The sequence below is a fragment of the Chanodichthys erythropterus genome, chromosome 19, assembly GCF_024489055.1.
Source record: "Chanodichthys erythropterus isolate Z2021 chromosome 19, ASM2448905v1, whole genome shotgun sequence".
Lineage (NCBI taxonomy): Eukaryota > Metazoa > Chordata > Actinopteri > Cypriniformes > Xenocyprididae > Chanodichthys > Chanodichthys erythropterus.
Genome location: NC_090239.1, coordinates 17,888,609 through 17,911,628, shown reverse-complemented (window position 1 = coordinate 17,911,628; position 23,020 = coordinate 17,888,609). Strand labels below are relative to the sequence as shown.

At 34.8% G+C, this 23,020-nt stretch overlaps 1 protein-coding gene across 1 annotated transcript in view; it reads right to left on the bottom strand.

The window, feature by feature from the left end:
• Positions 1–5,693: 5,693 nt before the first annotated feature.
• The window catches only part of eme1 (essential meiotic structure-specific endonuclease 1), a 25,189-nt gene continuing 7,862 nt past the window's right edge, over positions 5,694–23,020 (bottom strand). The window contains exons 5-10 of the mRNA XM_067369189.1: positions 21,152–21,276; positions 20,293–20,440; positions 20,079–20,194; positions 16,984–17,173; positions 16,676–16,852; positions 5,694–5,812 (exon numbers count right to left, since the gene is read on the bottom strand). Of these exons, the coding sequence (XP_067225290.1) occupies positions 16,676–16,852; positions 16,984–17,173; positions 20,079–20,194; positions 20,293–20,440; positions 21,152–21,276 (756 nt within the window). The 3' untranslated portion in view covers positions 5,694–5,812. The remainder of the gene's footprint in view (positions 5,813–16,675; positions 16,853–16,983; positions 17,174–20,078; positions 20,195–20,292; positions 20,441–21,151; positions 21,277–23,020) is intronic.

Here is a 23,020-nt window from a genome sequence, read left to right as displayed (position 1 = left end):
GTTCTTTTTTCATTTGCTGTTTTTTCCCACCCTGGATCAGTCAGGAGGTTTAACCATTTGAGTTCTATATGTCACACTAAAGGCTCCTACACTGTAAACCCTAATGCTCAAAATACTTAATTCGTTTGAGTAGGACAAACTTAAATTAAACAAATTAGTTCAGTTAAATTAACAGTTATGAGTATTTAAAACTTTCTTTTACTTTTGAGTTCACAGCACTGACATATTTCAAGTAAACTAAACTGTTAGTTGCAGCAGATTTCTAATTCCCAGCATGCTTTGCATCAGACTGTCTAAATGTTGAAATAAAGTGTTATTTTGTGTGTTTTTGCATAAGATTAACATAGGGAGACATAAGTTAGTGTTTAATGGTGTGTTATGTTGGGATTGACAGGGGGTTCTGTTATGTTAGTTTTGTAGGGTTACCATTCTGGTGAAGAGTTGACCGTGTGGTTAGGTTGAGGATGGACTGCAAAACTTATAAGACCACATATATGGTATGTTGTTTGATTATATACATGCAAGTATATATTGACAGTCTCTTTGATAATTATAATAACATGTGTTTTTTGCTAACTAACATTTAACCAAGATTTGAATGTGATGTTTATGTAAATTAACTATATGTACTTGAGTGGGGCGAGGCTGAGAACTGTGGGAGTGAAGGAATGCCAGTGATGTGATTGTTAATGAGAGACACCTGTGCACCACACTAGCATTGCTCCACTTCCATGGCTCTCGGCCCCGCCCCACTTGTCACAAAAAAATTAAGTTCTACTAACTTAAAAAAAATAAGTTAGTTAACTTAAATGTTTTGAGGTAATAAGTTTCCTCAAATGTTTTGAGTATTCTGAACTTATTGAGTTTTACAGTGTAGCTGTGGTTGTCCTTTTCTTTACTGGTCAAAAACCAGCTTTAATGTTTCTCTAAAAGGAAACCGACTCAATGGCAATGAGAAAGGGTGACATTTACCTGCATGTGGTGTGTATAGTTAGATCTGGGGTAGACTGACAGATCCACACTCCTCATCACCACTCCTTTTCATCACCCTTGTCAGGTCGCCATTTCTCAAAAGGGACTAGTATTTTGAAACTGCTCCCTGTCAACTCAGATGTGAAAAAGAGAAAAGAAATGAAAACACTCATCTGTCTTGCTTTCTGTCAGCCTGCCCAGACAACACTGGCCAAACAATGTGGCAAAGCCGCCAGATTCCACACGTCAGTTTCCGCACAATGTGTGCACAGCAGCTGCGGGTGCTTGTCTGTGTTTTGAATAAGTCTGAGGAGAGGGAGAGATCCCAGCAGGAGTTTTGAGCACCACAGCTAGCTTCCCAATTAATGCATCAGCAGCCAGCACATTTGTCCCCTGGCTCGATATTTCCTATCAGCACGTCAATACCATTCTCAGCTGTCTTCAAAAACAACAATTGAGCCTTCCTCAAAGGCTCTAGTAACACTGTTATATGGACAAGTGAAAGCATACAGTCATTGATATGTTTGATTGTTAAACAATAGGTTCCTTCTGAATGTCTTCATTCAAAACTTTTTTTTTAAAGCACAGAACATTCCGTCAATGAGCAGGCTGGGTATTGACAAATTTCACCATTTGATTTTGATTCACAAGCTTGCGAATCGATTCAATTCAGATTCAATTTGATTCGATTCAATATTGATTATTTTGGATATAGCCTATATCAGGTAGAGTACATTGCAAATTTTCTCAAGGAAAAAAAAAAATCTCTCAACTAATACTGTAAACTACAGTTGTAAGAAAAAGTAGATTGCAGAATCTGTGAAAATGTGAAAAATTTTAACAAAATAAGAGAGATCATACAAAATGAATGTTATTTTTTGTTTAGTACTGTCCTGAGTAAGATATTTTACATAAAAGATGTTTACATATAGTCCACAAGAAAAAAAAAAAAAAAAGCTGAATTTATTCAAATGGCCCCATTCAAAATGTGAACCATTGGTTCTTAATACTGTGTGTGGTTACCTGGATGATCCACAACTGTTTTTTGTTTGGTGATGGTTGTTCATGAGTCCCTTATTTGTCCTGAACAGTTAAACTGAGCTCTGTTCTTCAGAAAAATCCTCCAGGTCCTGCAGATTCATCAGTTTTTAAGCATTTTTAGCATATTTGAACCATTTCCAGCAGTGGCTGTATGATTTTCAGATCCATTTTATCACACTGAGGGACTGAAACACAACTATTAAAAAAAGTTCAAACATTCACTGATGCTCCAGAAGGAAACACGATGCATTAAGATTTGGGGGGTGAAAACTTTTGAACAGGATGAAGATGTCCAATTTTTTCTTATTTTATTGAAATATCATTGCTTTTCATTTAGTACTGCCCTCCGGAAGCAACAGAAGATACTTGCATGTTTCCCGAAAGAAAAAAAATAATTACAATTTATCTTGATATTAAGGTGATATTGATAAATTCAAAAATTTTCACCCCCCGGCTCTTAACGCATTGTGTTTCCTTCTGGAGCATCAGTGAATGTTTGAGCCTTTTTTAATAGTTGTGTTTGAGTCCCTCAGTTGTCCTCAGTGTGATAAAATGGATCTGAAAATCATACAGTCACTGCTGCAAAAAATGCTTAAAAACTGAAGAATCTGCAGGACCTGGAGGATTTTTCTGAAGAACAGAGCTCAGTTTAACTGTTCAGGACAAATAAGGGACTCATGAACAACCATCACCAAACAAAAAACAGTTGTGGATCATCCAGGTAACCACACACAGTATTAAGAACCAACGGTTCACATACTTTTGAATGGGGCCATTTGAATAAATTCAGCTTTTTTTTCTTGTGGATTATATGTAAACATCTTTTATGTAAAATATCTTACTCATGACAGTACTAAACAAAAATAATTTTCACATTTTCACAGATTCTGCAAGTGGTTCAAGTACTTTTTCTTACAACTGGATATGGGAGTCAATTTGTACATTACTATATAATAAAGAAGGTTAAAACTAACTGATTTTTACTGGCATTACACTCAAGGGAGTTTTTATAACAATAAAGTTATAATATTAACTTTACAGTCACATAATTATATTTCTACTCCAATTCGTTTTTTGAAATATAAACATTTAAATGTCATAAAAACTTGACGGATTTATTCAAACATGCATTAAATATTGAAGAATATTAAACATTATAATGAATATGTAATATGGTGCATTATATATATATATATATTATATATATATATATATATATTATATATATATATATATATATATATTATATATATATATATATATATATATATATATATATATATATATATATATATATATATATATATATATATATATATATATATATATATATATATATATATATATATATATCAAAATGCCCCTCTCTATAAGTTCACTTTTCTAGCTGACAGACTAACGAGTTCATAGTCACTGAATATATTTCCTGAGGTAAATGTGATGTTACGTGACACTGTAAGCTGTTTTATTGGCATCTTTCAGCAGTTGAAACACTGTTTATAGACAAAGCTTACAGACCCTTTTCACAGACCTATACTTAGTATTATTTTACCTTTGCATCAAATTACAAAAAACTAGTTAACACAGTGGCTATGGGATTGACGGTAAAGTTGACATCTTTCTCTCTTCTGACTGCCCTTATCAATCTCTTTCTATTTTTTTCCTCTTTTTGAAAGTTGTGAAAACACTGTTGTTGAGTTTTTCTTTTGCTATTTGAGCAAATGGGAACACAAAATATATATTTAATGTATTCTCTCATTAACCACTCTGGAATTTTACCCAACTATGACGACTTCTGCTTTTGAGAAACCCGGAAATGTGAAAAGGGTCTATTGGATGGGAAGCGGACTACAATGTTCCGTTCATTCAGCAACTGAAAACAGATAGACTAATCGATTTTTGGGATTTAAGAATTGATATAGGTTCGTAAAAATGAGAATCGATAAAAATCAAGAAAATCTATATTTTTACTCAGCCATTATAAAACAATACTTAATCTTTAACATACTCAGCTGACTGAGATGAAAAGATGGACTATAACCAAAATGATGAAGCAAAACAGATGTTATTCCACAAAAAACACAGATTGTTCATTTAGTTCAGGTAAAATGTCTCTTTTCCAAAATGTATGCCATCAAATTATGATTTTAAAACACAAATTTCACCATGCAAACAGTATAACTTCATGCAGTAAATCTAATGTCCAAGCTGGGTCAACTCACATTCTCCATGCCCTGACTTTAACAGATATATCTGCAGTATCTGAATTGGAGAAAACTACCCAGAAGTATTCTCAGTGTATATAAGGTTTGGTACACAGTGGGGGAAAAATGAGATTGCCTCTGAGTCTATAAGATATTACACCAGCACAAAATATAACTGGCAAGACACTTTCATTGTGGTGACCATGGTAACAACAGATCCGTAGTACATCACTGATACTGCTAACAGGTACACATCATCAAGTGCTGAATGACACCGGTCATGACTGGTCACAGTGTCTCTTATGACAGAAAGGTGAGATAATCCAACAGTTCTTCTTGTTGATGGTGTTGTGATATCCAACTATGTGTTTCAGAAGTCTCTAGATAGTGAAATGTCATCTATGTCATCTAATGTCATCTCCTCAAATGTTTATCTTTGTCTGCAGACTTTTTAACAGGAAAGGTAAAAGACATAAATGACTATTACTCTATTGGAAAACAAATTTAAATCTGTTAGATGAATTTTGTGTTCCCACTGTCACCTTCAAACATAAATCAGCAATTTATGTTTCAGTCATCAGATAACTTACTGCCTGAGGATCCTCTGATTATCTTGAGGAACACATGGCCACTATTTAACCCAGGGAGGCCTATAACACCTGAAGAGAGTTGTCCATTAAGCATTCTCATTCATCTCAATGGCAGGTTATTATGGAGGTATATTTGTGCCTCAGTTATGATTGCAAAATCATATTTTGAGAATGCAAAAGGGTATTTTGCATGTTTGTGAACTGAGTTTTCTGGAGAAATGTTCATCTCGCAATAAAGTATTTTGTTAAGTATAAAGTAAATACATTTTCATGAGACAAAAATGTAAAAATGAAAGGTCTGCAAGAGAATTGACCTGTGAGGCATTTATAGAATAATTTTATTTTACATTTTTGTGTATCTTTAGGTGGTGCGGTAACATTTTAACGTCTTTGGCATAGCCTGGATTTGACAACACATTATTTTTTACAATCATATGATTTTCAACTGCAAACAAGGATCAGAGAGTGAACTGTAGAGAGTGAACCGCAAACACATCTAATTGTGACTGGGAACATGTCACAGGCTAGCGCTGAGATGATCCAGACACTTATATAAAGACACACAAACAACACAGAGGAGACTTCTATTGTTTTATACTAAGCAAATAATATTTGTTATGCCCTACACTCTACTTCACTAAGCTTTAACATAACCAGAAACTGTTAATTAAAGTTCAAGATCAACCCAGGCAAAGTCATGGACTTTTTTTTCCAAGTAATTTAAGCCAATATAAAATGTACTCAACAATACTAATGTAATGCTTTAAGTTGTTTTTGGACATTTACAGTTTCACTCTGTGTGAAAAGTATATACTCTCAATATTTATGTTTATATAAGCCTTGGGTACTTTGAATGAAACTACAGTTAAACTATAGCTACTGTGCAAGAACTAAACATTCATGAGGGCAAATAAATAGTAAAGGCTTTAAAGTTTGGACCTCTATGAATTATGGATCAAGCTGTCAGTCTTGGGACCCCTGGGGCACGAAGGTCCTGCAGCTGGTCTGTGGACAGATATATAAAACATAAATTAAAAAATATAAACATTCTACATATTTTAAATGCACCTCTCAGCATGGTACATTTTGTACTGTTAAGCATTATAGACTTTTTTTAGGGTCTGTAAAGGTTGAAATTTCTAAAGGCTTGTTTGCCTTCTAAAATTCCATGAGATGACCGTGTTTCAATCATCCAGAGCCTTATGAAAGGAAAACATCTGTTAAACAGTCTACCCACTTTCTGAATGTTTTAACTTTTAGTTAATGAACTTAAAATCGATTTTCTAAGTAAAAACAAAAATAATTAGGGTAAGCTTACATGGTATTCACTGATTACATTACTTGCCCACCACGGCATCGTCCCCGACTGTCATTTTGCTTTTTTATAGAAATAAAAACCCAGATGCTACAATTACAAACTGAAAGTGTCTTCTCCACTCCATACAGCATGAGCTGAGTCAGATTTCACTTACTATGTGACGAAAGTAAGGAGAGATGACTGAGGAGATGGCGGAGGATTTGGTGCACATCCTGAGCGTCATTGACAAATATCTAAGCTTGTAAAATGTGTAGTTAGTACTGGCCACGTGTGCTCCTGTGTCTTTACTTCTATTGGTAGTCACTGCATTTTATCACTACTTATTTGCATAAAGTTCTTAACTGTGTTGCATCACTGAACATGCCAACAATCCAATGCCAAAGGTTGATGTCTCTAATGACCAACTCTCATTAAAAATTAATGATATCTATTCTATTTGTCATTGTAAATCCCTGTATATAGGCCCATTAGTCAAACAAAAGATCTGTGCTCTATTAATACAGAGCTGTATTGTGGCACAGTCCTGCAGTGTGGCTTCTCCTACGAGAACACAAATTAAAAACCAATAGAAGTGTAGAATCTGATGACGCAATTAGTGAGACAACAATAAACCACCACTTGATCTACACACACACACACACACACATGTTTTTTTCCCAGTTTTCTTTTTAAGAAAAGATATATATGGCTGGCTTAAAATGGACCAAAAATGTTGGAAATTAACAATCAGACACATAATTACTAAAAGGCAAAAATAATAATCAAAAGGTAAACATTTAATAAGCAATTTAATGTTTATTGTTTAATTATTATTCAATAAACTTATTAATAAATGTTCATTTATTAAACAAATTAATAAATGTTCATTTCCAACATACTTTGGGTTCATTTTAAGCAAGCAATACAGTAATTATTGCGCAATAGTTTAAGACTACCCAGCAGGTTGGGCAAACATTTAACCCAACCACTGGGTCTGTCCATTTTCAACCCAGCTTGGGTTGTTTTTAACCCAGCGTTTTGTAGAGTGTAGAGATTATTTTTGTTTGCTAGCCTCCATTTCTATCCTGAATGTAAATGCAGCTCACAGTCACCGAACATGTCACGGATTGATGTAAAACTCCGGACAGGTCTTCATGTTCTGAAGCTAGTCTGTGCCAAAAAATTGGTGCAAAATTTGTGTAGTGTTTTCCAACTTTAAAGGGTTAGTTCACCCAAAAACTTTAATTCTGTCATTTATTACTCGCCTTCATTCATCTTCAGAACACAAATTAAGATCTTTTTGATGAAGTCTGAGAGGTTTCTGTACCTCGATAGAGATCCAACGTAACTACCACTTTTAAGGTCCAGAAAGGTAGGAATGACATCATTAAAGTACTCCATGTGACTCCAGTGGTTGAACCTCAATTTTATGAAGCAATGCAGGTGCTTTGCGCAAAACAAACAACCAAAAAAAAAAACAATTTACCACTTTACTTACAAAAATAATGATCTGGCAATGCGCGCTCACGAGAGCTTCACAACGTATGCGTGTTGTCTTCAAACTCGCGCCAACTCAACGCACATGTGCAAGTGTTCATACGCATGTGTTTTGTGTTCGTGTGAGAGCTGACATTGTTGCATGAAGATGCTTTCTATAATATTATTTTGAGTTTAAGCCACTGGAGTCACATGGAGTACTTTAATGTCTTTCCTACCTTTCTGGACCTTGGAGTGGTAGTTGCGTTGGTTCTCTATGGAGGGACAGGAACCTCTCAGACTTCATCAAAAAGATCTTAATTTGTGTTCCGAAGATGAATGAAGATCTTACGAATGTGGAACGACACGAGGGTGAGTAACAAATGAATGAATTTTCATTTTTGGGTGAACTATCCAGCAAATCCAGTTCTTCAGATCATAACATTTTATGTCCATAACCTTGATAGCAGCAAATACAAATCAGTCGCAAGAGAGATGCCATACAGATTCTTGCCAATCAACTTGAATGAATGTTTCTAATAGCCCATAAATTGGAAATAATAAATAATAAATGCTGTGAAGAAATCTGATTCGTGAATGCGAGGACTCAGCTGATCAACATTCTCATTATCAAGTGGAGCTGAAGTAATTGGTTTCTCTATTAAGCCATATGACCTTTTAGTCCTTTCATAAAACAAAGTGTGGATGTAATCCTTCAAAAGCTCAGAGCAAGAATCTATATTCAACTTTTACAAACTGGCTCAGAAAAGAAGAGTTTAACCTTTGTATCACGCCATCAGAGTGCGCACCTTAAACGATCCCTTCATTCCAGGATGTTGGCTGTCATTTTGTAATAGTTTTAAAGGGTAAAATTAGCAACTGAATTCCAGAAGGACAACAGCAACATTATCCTCTTTAATGGGAGAGCACCAAGTCTCGCTAAGATAATTACATCATTATCTGTCTATCAATCACCATTTGGTGTTGGGAAAATTACATAAATCCCAAAGCTCAGGAAATACGAAGTACATCACCTTCCCTGAATTATTTACCAGCTTGAGCATTTGAATAATACTGAAGCTTGATGCATGATGAAAAAGCCAGCCTCACTTCATCATGTTTACGGTTCCTACAGCTATGATCTTCACTGAAGAAAGAGATGTACTGTATGAGGCTATTTTGATAAAAAAGGATCCATTTTTAATTATTAATCAATTTATTTTTTTGCAATGCTCATCTTTCTAACCTTCACATCGAATGAAGAAAAGGACTTACAGAGTGCAGTAAGCTTTTTGTGTGTGTGGTTTTAATGGGAATGGAGGTGGAGCTTTTCCTCATATTTTGAGTGTTGTAGCATATTTATCTCAAGGTTAATAACTTTAAATGTTCAGACATTTTAAAAAAAGAATTATGAAAGAGGAAGGGCCTCATTGCAATAAGCAGATTTACTCATCTTAGTGTCTGTTCATACGGATCAGTTGAAGTTGAAATCGCACATATACAAAGAGGCTTTGTTTTTGATCGCTTTATTAAGACTTTGTTAAAGTGTAAGATACTATTAATCTTCAAAAGTATTTTTTAAAAAAATATTAAAACTGAATTTGAAAAAGTTTACTGGAAAGCACAGATTTAAGGAAAGTAAAATATACTGTTATCAACTGTTAGATATGTTATATATAATATTTCACAATATTACTGTTTTTCCTGTATTTTAATCAAATAAATGCAGCTTTGGTGATTATATATGTGAACCAGGACCACAAAACCAGTCATAATGGTCAATTTGTTTGTTGAATATATAAGCTTTCAATTGATGTATGGTTTGTTAGGATAGGACATCATTTGGCTGAGATACAACTATTTGAACATCTGGAATCTGAGGGTGCAAAACAATGAAAATACCGATAAAATCGTCTTTAAAGTTGTCCAAATGAAGTATTTAGCAATGCATATCCACTCACAAAAAACCACTTTTGATATATTTACAATAGGAGATTTACAACATATCTTCATGGAACATGATCTTTACTTAATATCCTAATGATTTTTGGCATAAAAGAAAAATCGATACTTTTGACCCGTACAATGTATTGTTGGCTATTGCTACAAATATACCCGTGCGACTTATTTTGTGGTCCAGGGTCATATGTATATATATGTTTATATATTTATATATATATATATATATATATATATATATATATATATATATATATATATATATGAGGCTATATGAGGCTATATATATATATATATATATATATGAGGCTATATATATATATATATATATATATATATATATATATATATATATATATATATATATATATATATATATATATATATATATATATATATATATATATATATATATATATATATATATATATATATATATATATATATATATATATATATATATATATATATATATATGAGGCTATATGAGGCTATATATATATATATATATATGAGGCTATATATATATATATATATATATATATATATATATATATATATATATATATATATATATATATATATGAGGCTATATATATATATGAGGCTATATATATATATGAGGCTATATATATATATATATATATATATATATATATATATATATATATATATATATATATATATATATATATATATATATATATATATATATATATATATATATATATATATATATATATATATATATATATATATATATATATATATATATATATATATATATATATATATATATATATATATATATATATATATATATATATATATATATATATATATATATATATATATATATATATATATATATATATATATATATATATATATATATATATGAGGCTATATATATATATATATATATATATATATATATATATATATATATATATATATATATATATATATATATATATATATATATATATATATATATGAGGCTATATATATATATATATATATATATATGAGGCTATATATATATATATATATATATATATATATATATATATATATATATATATATATATATATATATATATATATATATATATATATATATATATATATATATATATATATATATATATATATATATATATATATATATATATATATATATATATATGAGGCTATATATATATATATATATATAGGCTATATATATATATATATATATATATATATATATGAGGCTATATATATATATATATATATATATATGAGGCTATATATATATATATATGAGGCTATATATATATATATATGAGGCTATATATATATATGAGGCTATATATATATATATATATATATATATATATATATATATATATATATATTAGCAAATCTCAAAATAAATATTCAGTTTTCATGTTGTGATGCTTAAATTGACATGATTGCCTACATGTACTCAATTAAAATAATTAAAATAATAAAAAAATTAAAATGGGTATTGGTCATAATTTTAATGTCAGTGCATCCAAACAGATGCTCAGGCAATATATGTATTTTTCCTTCAGCACTCATTCCCTTTAGTTTGAAACAAATTAAAGATGAAAACGGAAGTAGCATGTAACCTTGGACCGAAGCACAGTAAAAGGAGAAATGGAGTGTAAAATCACCAGATTCATTTCTCGTCATACCTTTTCATTCCCAAAGATGCATTCATCATCATTCTAGGTCATCTCCTGTGTAGGTCAGACACAACTAACGTCATTCAGACAGGAACTGAGCACCAGGTTAAGGACAGCAGCTGTGAGAAGATATTATTGACACGAATTTGGATTGATCCAGAGACCTGTCAGGGACAAGCGATACTCATACATGACACATGCTGTGGGAAAGCGCACCAACACTTACAAACTTTTTTGGACGTAAAAGGTCAAGTACAGCTATTGACCAAAGAATCTCAAGCGCTAAGTCTTGCAAAGCCTTCAGCGGATTGAGGGGAATGTGACAGACCTGTGAATTGAGAGACACGATGAATGACACCCTTTGTCTTACCTTCATCTTTCCATCTCACCGTTGCCTTCCTGTGAGAATAAAGTGTGTCTTTTGCAGACGATGGGGGCTGTCAAGCACCTGAATTCTGACAATCAGTCAGCTGCAGGGAAAAAGGAAATAAAGACAACAATGGATCACGAGAGAAAACCGGAAAAGTGCCTATCACTTTGGGAAGAACCGGCAGCTTCCCACTGGTCGTTTTTGTGGAGCAAGATCTTCTAGCAAGTGAAAGCTATACTCCAGGTGCCGGTGTTGTGCAAAGCCATTTAAATAACAAACAGAAAAGTAATGGCCCTGACTTGGCTCATTGACCAAATCTCAATATGTGCCGTGCACATGAATTCATATTTGTGTGCCTCCTCTTGTCAGAGTGTTTTCAACCTTATATCAAAGACTATTCCCAATTTGTTTCTGCAGATCGAGCAATCTGGCATGGCACTGATTGGAATGTTAATAAAAATGCCCCAGAGGGTGACGGTGTGTAATGAATACTGAGCGGCGGCGAGCAGGACACTGGCGTGGCGTCTCGCACACATTGACACATGCTTGTACACACACGGACGGCCTCAGGAGACTCCTCCGGGACGCAGTCCATCAAACCACCTTACAGACTCCAGAAGGTGCATGCTTCAAATAAATAAGTAAACGACCCGGATGCATCATAAAACACACACACTGACAAGCAGGAAGAACGTCAGGCTCACTCAGCTCCACACAAATAGCCCAATTAGCGATCGCATCAGGTCGCTACGGGAGAGGGATCATGAGGAGGGCGAGAGGTGGGCATTGATTAGGGGTCCCTGCAGGGCTGAGGCCTGGGATCTAAAGTAAATAGAGCCCTGGCCTGATTCCACGCAGCGGTCTCAAACTCTCAAGCACCCTTCGGAGAGCAGAGCCTCCCACGGTGAAAGATTGTGAGGAGAAAGTGAGCGGAAAACAGAAGATAATGATCCAATTTCTTAAGGACCATCAATGGGATTCTCTATCTGGTTTTTGATGGCCAGATGCTCTTTGAGGATACTGAATGTGCTTAAGATCTAGATTTATAGATGCAATTCTACTCAAATTTGTCTGTTACATACTTTACAGTAACCGGCCGTTCTCATTCTTGCATATAAAAAACAGAACAAGATGCAGCTTGAATTATAATAACTGCACCTCCTGTACATGTTGCCAACAAGCGATAGACATTTTATACCTCCCTCTCCTAAGCTTCTTCTGATTGGCTTGGAGTCATACACATTAAGAAATGTTATTAGAGTAATAAGAGTCATCTGCATGGTGTTACACACGAGATGAAGACTGAACTCATAATTTTTAAATTATATATGGTGCGAGTCATCTTCAAAGTATTTTGCCATGTAGAAATGATGTGACCAGCAGTGTTTCACTAAACGTTCGAGAGAATCCACACACTCATTCAAAGAGTGAAAATTAGACAATGGAAGACTTATCATCATGCTTTACCAGCAGAGACATTGGGTGAATCAGTACCTAGTACATGTTTACATAGCAAAAACATAGAAAAGCAATCCAGTGAACGACAAAAACAGCACTAAAAGCAGAACAACGTTACAGACAAAAAAAATAAAAATTGACAAACATCAGATGTTTGCCACCGATTAACTACATAATATGAAACAGAAGTATGTGCAGATTTTGCACATGTCATTTGTGGTCAGGTTATAGCAAGTATACAATCTTTTTCATGCAACAAGATTGAATGAGGTGCGTTATTTGGGTGAAGAATGTGTTTCACCATCATTGGAGTGTAGAGGTTTTGTGAAGAAGATTCCATACCGTGATGTGATGCTGCCACCAGGCATCACACTTTTTGACTGACTACAGGGAATAAGGAGGATCATAAATTTTGTAAAGTGTTTAGGTAAGACCATGCAGAACTGTAGGTGGTTCTATATGCTACCTTCTGAGACTTAAATTTAATGCTGGCAACCAAAAGGGCTGTGACATGGCTCCTCTAAGGCTGATTGAAGACCAAACGTGCTGCTGCATTCTGGATCAACTGTAAAGGCTTGATAGTGCTAGCTGGAAGGTAAGCTAGTAAAGCATTGCAGTAGTATATATAAATCATTTGTTTGACTAAATAACAATTTTAAAAGATTTGCGCCAAATCAAACTTTATGGAGCAAATGCATCAGTCACTCTATCATCTAGCCCATAGTTTGCCAAAATGGGATTTGCAAACCCTTGATGAAAAATTAATTAAATCATAAAAATGTCAAATTAAATCATTTTTAAAACTAAAGCAACATAAATCTAAATAAAACACTTACTAAAAAAAGATTATTTTGCTTACCTGCATGAGATATAACCCTTAACCCGCATCAGAGAGCTGTGAACATGCGAATGTGTTGTTAAATTATTGAAATATTACATTAAAATCTAACTTAAAGTACTTAAAGTAAATTTTTTACATCAAAGGTATAACAAATATTTTGGCAATCTCTGACCCAGCCAAATAAGGCAGATGGCAACATGAACAGGTTGAAAAAAACAACAACAACAACAACCCAGACTACATTAAATATGGGTTTATTTTCAGGGAGGGTAAACTTGAGCAGTGAATTACTGGCTGCCGAAAGCACGGAACCATCAAAATTCAAGAAGCATCAAACACAAACAATATAGACAAGCCAATATAATGATAATAATTTTGTTACGCACTCAGTTCCTGGTAATACTGATACATTTTTTGGACTTTAAGGACAGTTTTGCTACCGTGTTGGATTGCTACGTGATGTTTAATATAACATCAAGTTGAGGACAGCAACACCAGTGTGGAATCTCTGGTCTATAGTGTGCAGTCAGTGTGAAGCAATTCTGCCCTCATGTGGCAATCAAAAATCCAGCCAACCAGCTTAAAAAAAAAAAAAAAAAAAAAAATCCACTGTGAGAAGAAAACTGTACATATGTGCAGTCTAAAAAAAAAAAAAAAGCTGCTAGGAGAGGGCAAGGTAGAAAACAAAATCCTGCAATAACAATGCAATGTTTTTTCCTCTGAAGTTAAAAAGCTTCTAGCTCTGTCAGCCAAGTTGTTTTTTTTTTTTTTTTGGTTTTTTGGTTTTTTTTTTGAGGGCTTTGCATCTCTTTTCCCGGAAGAGCTGGATCTGAACACTTGAATCACTTGCGTCTGATTTGCAAATGAACAAAAGAAAGGCAGAAGCGGAGCCATATAATGATTTATTTTTAAAGAGAAGCAGGAAACATTGATTGAACGCTGGTGGCAAAGAAACCAATACCACAGTGGCCAGCCTACTCATGCTCTGAAATAAATTGTTAGAGTCTTTGACATTTTCTCTTGTCATTTTAGCGAGTGGCTCTGAGTGGATCGTGATTCACCAAGCACCAAGGCAAAACACATTGAGAATGCAATGGAAGGATAATATCAGTTGCTTTGCCTCGTTGGCATATCACTTGCCTGAGGAAATGTGTTATTATTATGCCACTGTCGTCGGAGGGCCAGCACACTACAGGTGGCATTATTGTGGCACAACTCAAGAAATTGGAAGTGCCCCCACTCTGCCAAGAATATGAAACTGTAATTGGAACAAAACAGACTCACAAAACCATAAACAGCACTGCCTGTGGCACTCCATCTTGTGTGGCGGCCGATAAGAAGGTGCATTTTTCCAAGAGATGAGCTGAGATGAGAATATCCAGGGAAAGACAGTGACTAACAGCCCTGCTTTGCTTCCCACTCTATTGACTGTGAGTGAAGGTGGCCGACGTTGACCTACCGCCACTCCCAATCCTTATTAATCTCCAACAAGAAGCAGGAAGAATCCTGCGTGCACCAGAAATGAGAAACTGCTACTCTGCTGAACAGAAATGCTTTACAAGGTCCAATCTATCATGTGGAGTAGTCATGACTCATATATGCACATTGCACATCCAGTAGCTGAAGATGAACAGACCCTTTGCACTTACACAGATATTCGCGTTTTGATGCAAATGGAATACATGCAGAGAAAAACTATTCCTCCAAAACATTTAGGTTAGATGAGTTACTTTGTAAGTCATAATATCCTACAACTGCTTTTTGGAAATTAAAGTCCCATTCAACCATTCACAAGTCAGTGAAGATGTTAACACTGCAGACTCTAGGTCATAAAAGCTATTATAGTCTGTGTTCAGAGTACACGAAAATTGGATTTCGTACTATTCAGCTAAACAATCACTCCAAGGTGATCCCTTTTCAAGCTGCTGTAATTCTGCTCGTATAATTCCCTTCAGCACAAGCACACACCTACTAGCCATAGTTTGTTATGCCATCCCTTAAACTGTAGAGGAAATACTGCCTTCAGGGACAGGAATGAAGCATGCAGCTCATCTCTTAAGCACATTTAACGGCTCGTTACCCCACTGCTCGTTTTAGGCAACACGGCACTCCTTGGTCAGGTGCCATTCTCTAATGTGCTGGAAATGAGCCATGAGCCTCTACAGTCCTTAGACAGTGAGTATGGTGTGCTCAAGGGGCCATTTTGGTTCCGAAACGCACGCAGTAGTGCCTTAAACAGGAAAAGAGCCAAAACTTAGACTGCTGCTTTTGCAATTAACAATGACCTGTTTAGTACTGCTAAAACATTTAGATAGATAACATAAAGGGAATTAATTGTAAATGAGACATAGGTCTTAAAAACCTCCAAATGTGTCAAATGAAACATGCATTTCGGATTTACACTGAAAAGGCTTCTGCCGTCCAAGGTTTTTGCCATTAGGATGAAGGATGAAGGCCATTAGGATGAAGGTTCACTTCTAGGGTACAAAGGTACAGAAAGGTTTGGACCACGGATATATGAGGAAAACTAGCTCTGATGAAGGTGAAGTAAAAATGGTTTTACGGTACATTAAGAAACATTTAATGGCAATGATTTATAGTAAAAACAGACAAACATAACTTTGAAAATCTGGAAAATTCAGGCTTGAAATTTATCAAATATATGAACTGTAATAAATAAATACAACCAAGCCGACATTGCACTGAAATGTGAGTCACTATAATACAATTCTTTTGATATTTGTCCTCATGCGTACAAGAATAACAAAATAACCTATACAGCAGAATCAAGGGGCTGCTGGGCATCATGTGATGTCATCATAAGAAACAACCGTTTAGAAAGCTCTGGACCAACTCTGCGGGTTGTAGATGTCACACCCTCTCCGCGACGAATGAGTACATCTGACAGCAGACCAGCTTTTTCATGCTCCGATTTGCACTGTGCATATGCCTACAAGTAACAAATATACATATACACTAATTGTCAGATATAAAATGATTTATGAAAACTGTGCCGTTTGTTAATTTGTTTGCTGATAATGGGTTGGGTTAAGGCACTTCATAATTAAAAACAGATTTAACCTGAGAAAGGAGCCGAGGTGATGGGTAGGCACTGAGTATAGCACTGGCCATATCAGGGCTGACACGGTTCAACTGCTGTATTTGTCTCTTCCAAACTTGCAGAAGGCCGTTCCCTGTGCGGTCCACCTTCTGACCCCCTGCCCACTCACTCTCCAAACAAAATGTGAAACCCGTCTTCTCTCGCTCCCGCCTGGTAAAAATAAACATATACAAAAGTAAGAAATAAACAACAGTAGCTAAAGATACAGCTGGTTGGAAACTAGGGCTGCAACAACTATACGATAATAATTGATAATGAAAATCATTGACAACGATTCTCATTATCGATTAGTTGGCTCCGATTACCGTGCACGGAGGATTTCCGCCAGTCCATCAAATTACAGCACTGAATAACGCATTTCTATGGACCAAAATGCATGAAAAAATAGTGGAGGAAACAGAGTGAGCTGCTGCGGGAAAGGTATGAGATCAAAGCTGATCAAAACATGAGAATTACAGTCTGCGATAAACTTCAAACTTTACTGAATGAGTGCCGGCACGCGCACCGGTGTCAGACAGATGGAACGCGGGAGAGAGGAAGACTATTAATATTCAGCGCAAAAATATTAATTTGGCTGAAATATCTGTTTAAAGTTAAATTTAGATTTAAAAGTCAACATGTCATTCAAGTATTTTATGATAGTAGTAACTGCAAAGCGACAGCAACATGTAATTGAATATAAATGTAAGACGTTTCTTATAGCCTATTTACAGGATAAAGAAATGACAGTATGAGGTGATTGTGTCCAGAGTGAACGTGCGTGTTCCTGCAGAACATTTATCTTGCTGGTTGGTTAACACTGAGTTTGTGTTTTTCTTTATTATCTTTATTGCTATCTTCATTTTTAATGTAGAGTAGAGATTTAAAATATATTCACTATATACAGTGCTAAAGTTATTAGACATCTGATACCCAATGTATGGTTTGTGCCACAGGTCAGGGCAGCATAAACTATCAGTATTGGTGATTACTAAAATCATTGTTCATGTTTCTGCAATGGTTAATCCACCAGTATGTGTAAGCTCTTTAGTTACAGCAGTATTTCTAAAGCTACAATATATTTATTGTTGTTATCCATGGATTTTTTATTTTAAAGTTGTTGTTGTTGTTTTTCTTCAGATGCCCAGTTACAGTCAATACAAACAGAAGTTTTTTTGTATATTATGTGTAAATATTTTTATTTAATACTATTTAGTTGTTTCAGTTTGCCATTTTTAGGAAAATAACAATACAATTTTTAGTTTCAAACAAGTTTTTGATAGATTCCTAAAATATTTGTGTTCTCTCTTTATTATATGTAGTATAATAAATGACTAGTGATCGACCGATGTATCGGTTTACCGATATTTTTCCCGATATTTAAGCATTTTTCCCTAATCGGGTATCGGTTTTGTAATATCGGATTCGCCGATTTACGGCGCCATCTTGTGGCCGTTTTGAGACTTCCTCCGTCTGAGGAGATCAGTCAACAACAACTCAGTGCACAGGTAAAGTATATGTTCTACTTGGTTTGCTTTAATTAATCAACTTTATTTAACATAACAGACATGCACAAATGAGATCTGAGACATAAATTCCTGATATAGTTAATTTATGCAGCTTGTTTCTAAACAATTGAGACGAACTCATTGAGTCACGTAGTGTAATTCGTCATGTCCTGCCACAATAAAGACGTAACTTTACATGGATTAAATAAAACAGACGTGAATGAGTGCATGTTGAAAATAAAAGCGCTGAATTTAATTCTCTATCTGTTGTATTTGCTCACCATTAGTCTAGAAGAAAAAGTTCGTTCATATTGCTTAGCAACTGACGGATGATCAGGAGGCTTAAGCACGGCCACTGAATGAAACTTTTGACAAGATTATCTTGTTTAAACACCCTAGATTATATTATCATTTACTACATAACAATTATTTCGCTAATACACATATAAATATAGCCTACCGCTTTGTGGAAATTAATTATTTATCTCCATGCGCGATCGCGGTTGATTAATTTAGTCAAACAGCACTTTGTCAGTTGGCATTTCATGATTTAACGTTAGATTAAATTTAGATCATAAAATGCCAACTGACAAGTGCTGTTTAACTTTATTAGATTATATAATCATTTGATTTACTACATAACCATTATTTAGTTAATACAAATCTAAATAAATGCAGCTCTGTGGAAATTATTTAGTATCTCCACGTGCGATCGCGGTTGAGTAGCCCAATTTATAGTTTTGTGTAAATGCATAGATAAGTTACAGCACTTTGTCAGAAAGCATTTCATGATCTAGACCGACAAAACATAATAATTAATAACACTAGTTGGAAAATGCAATGATGTGTGCTGTTTTGTTTGTTACTTTCCTGACAATGTTATATATTCCAGCTAATATTATTCAGTAAAGTTTTTTTTTTTTTTGTATGCAAGGAGGGAGTGATTGTTATAAATAAAATGGTTTGTTCAGCTCATTTGTGTTGTAATAATTGTCAAAAATAGAAGTATAACAGTAAATAAATATTGGTTCTGCATATCGGTTATCGGGTACATAAACATGCAAATAATCGGTATCAGTATCGGTTATAAAAAAGGACTAAAAAAGGACAATATCGGTCGATCACTACAAATGACTGTATGTTTTCATAGCATTTAGGCAGCACATTTCTTTAAAGCAGTGTTTCTCAACTCCAGTCCTCGGGACCCACTGCTCTGCACATTTTTTATGTATCCCTTATTTAACACACCTGATTTAGATCATCAGCTCATTAGGAGAGTCTGCATGAACTGAATTGAGTGTGTCAGATAAGAGAGACATACAAAATGTGCAGAGCAGTGGGTCCCGAGGACTGGAGTTGAGAACCACTGCTTTAAAGTACATTGGGCAGGATGTGCAATAGTGTGTATTGTTGTCAATAAAATAAAAATAAATAAAATGTATTTTTTCTAATAATAATTTTTATCCCATTAATTGATTAACCGAAAAAAATAATCGATTATCAAAATAATCATTAGTTGCAGCCCTATTGGAAAGCGATAAATATGGAAACAGTGGCTTCCCACTCACTTGAACGGTGCCTCGGCTACTGCTTTGGTTGACATGGTAATATAATCAGTGAAGTCTTTCCAGGTAGAGAGGAAGCGAACCTGCACACCAGTTTGCAGCTGCAAGTCGACCAAAGCCTGATGGACAGGTGTGGGAAGAAAGGCTGAGTTGAAGCAGAGGACCTCAAATACGGCCATGAATTTATATCGACTGCCAACGAGGTGGTTCAGCTTACCTCCTCAACCTGCACTCGAGAGACCTCTGGAAGCTGATTGATATCGTCTTTCTTTCTTCTCTTTTTCTGCCCTCCCTGAAGTCCTACATTCTTTTCCTCACCTAGCACTGCCTCACGGAATTTCTTCTGACATTTTGAATTCTGGGATCTGCAAAAGAGCATTTAATGCTAAATTAAGCAATTATTTGCCAAAATTAGTGTCAAAATAAATCATAACATGCAACTAATGCAAATGTTTGTTTTATGATTTGTTTGTCTTTAAAGTAGTGCTGTCAATCAATAATAAAAAAAATTAACTAATTAATCGCACATTTTTTCTGTAATTAATTGTGACTGGTTTATTAGGGTGCTGTGACTTTAAGACCTGCCACTGCCGAACATTGCTCGGATCTGACAAGCATCTCATTTACTCTTTAAGGTCTTTTAAGACGTTATTTAACTCATTTAAGACTGCTTTTATGAGGATACTCGACAAAACATGCATTTTGGCATAAATGTGTGTTACTGTTTGTACAATCGCGGAAGAATTATAACGGGAAAAAAACCAGATGCTGCGTTAAATATTTTTAATGCATTCAAATAAAAATATAAATCGCATGCATTAATTTTGACAGCACTACTTTAAAGTTGTTATTGGTTAATACTTGGATAAAAAGCACCATAAATATCTTAACACTGAATATTAAAAAAAAGTTAAATACAACTCAAGGATTTTGTGTGTTGTAAAAAAATGAAAAAGTGTAGTATTTAATAGAAGTGTAAAGCTGGTATTTTTGTCAAAGCAAAGCTTTTAGATGAAATCTTTATAAAAATAGTCAAACAATAAATAAATGTCTGACACTCTCAGTAAGTCACTCACCTGAAGTACTTCTCTATGTCAATCACGACTAGACTGAGGGTTCTGCCTGGGTTCCTGCTCATAAGTCCTTGGATCCAGGTGGTCAGAGATATGCCGCTTTCAGTCAATACACCGTTGCTTTGCCTCTACATTAAAAACAGAAAACCCCCACAAAGGATAGAAATCCCAGTGTTTTCCAATAATTAACTGGAGGCCCACCATAGGCTAATCTGTGCTCCCACAGTATCATAATAAACCAACAAAATTTTAAAACTTCTCATAATATCATAAAAGTTTTCTAACGTTGTATTGCGCCATTGCTTTGGCAAATTATCTGCCAACCAAATAAAATTGAAAGCGCAATATGGTTTCTGCCTTTATCAAATCACAAAAGACTATGATTTTATTAAGTAAGCATACAGCCTGTTTGCGCTGTGTTTCAAAACGAAGTGCGCAATTAGCTCACATGATCAGCTCGCGATCCAGTGTTTTCTGCATTTCAGTAAAGGTCAGTTCACAGTGAATGGCCCTGTCCCAAACAGCAACCTAAATACTCACGGTCTTCCTATGAGTCAGCACTTGTTGTCGTAACGTAGACTGTCGGGTAGTAGTCTGCTGAGGAGCTCGCTTCAGTGCAGGCTCACAAAAAGAGTGACAAAAGTGACCATTGTCCCTTCTGAAACCTAAAATGACACCCTATGGCAGCTGTCGGGAATCTATGGCCAGATCTCTCACCCATTACCAACAAATGATCAATAAAAAAGATCAGCTTTATGCAGAAAAAGCCACCAATTAGATTTCCTTTATTGTACAGCCTACCAAAGTTCATGAAAAGTTTAGAAAAATACTATATTTCAAGTTATACCAACGGCATACGACTTACTATTATATGATTACCACAAACAAGCTAACGTAGCTGCATAAATCTGAGCAGGAATTCTAGGTTATGGTGAAAACATTTTTCAGAACAGCAGCAAAAATTTAAAAGTGACTGGACTGAAACATATTCTTTTAATGAAACTGGTGTTCTGCTGTGCCAAGTGACATTTCGAAATATTTCACCAGGTACTTTCGCTTTTGCCACAGAGACCTTTTACGTCCTATAAACGTGTCATATTTATAATAATCCATGCAGCTTTCAGTGGACAGGACTGTTTAAAGTTATTAATAATGAAATGGATGAATGAGAATGTAAAGAGCAGGATGTGCTTGATATTAAAAAGGAATATTAAAAGCGCAATAAGCCGGATTGGGAACTGAATCCGCTACTGATAGGATGCATTCTGTGCGTGCGCTCCGAGTGGAAAACCGACAATCATAGTAGCCTTTGTCTTAAGTTGAACGGCTAAACGAAATATGTCAAAATGCCCACCTTGGCGAGTATTCACGTAAACACAGTCGACGTAAGCACTATGCGTTATTCTTCACTCACTCACTCACTTACATACACACACAGAGAACTCTGAAGAGGATTTATGCTCCTCAGGTGGTCACTCAACCTCACAGTGAAAGCCCTGCACAATAAATTCCATATTGCTACTTGTTATATATCGTTTGTTGCATATTTGTTTGTTTTTGGTTGTCTATACACTAGAGCTGCAAGATTCTGGAGAAATTCAAGTGTGGGTATCTGCGGGTTGAAGTAAAGTGGTGAATGTTTGGGTCCTGACGAAAGGCAGGGGCATGGAGAAAAGTATTTATCATTGGTCAAAAAAGCTGTCTGTCAAGGTGTGGGTTAGAGATAGGGTTTAGTTTCTGCTGTAGCAATTCACCTTTCAGCACACCAATTACTCCGACCAGCAGCTATCCATGTCTCGAATTTTTTTGTTTGTTTAAAATAGAGATAATGATTCTCCCACAATTCTGAATAGACATCAAAACAAAATAGCA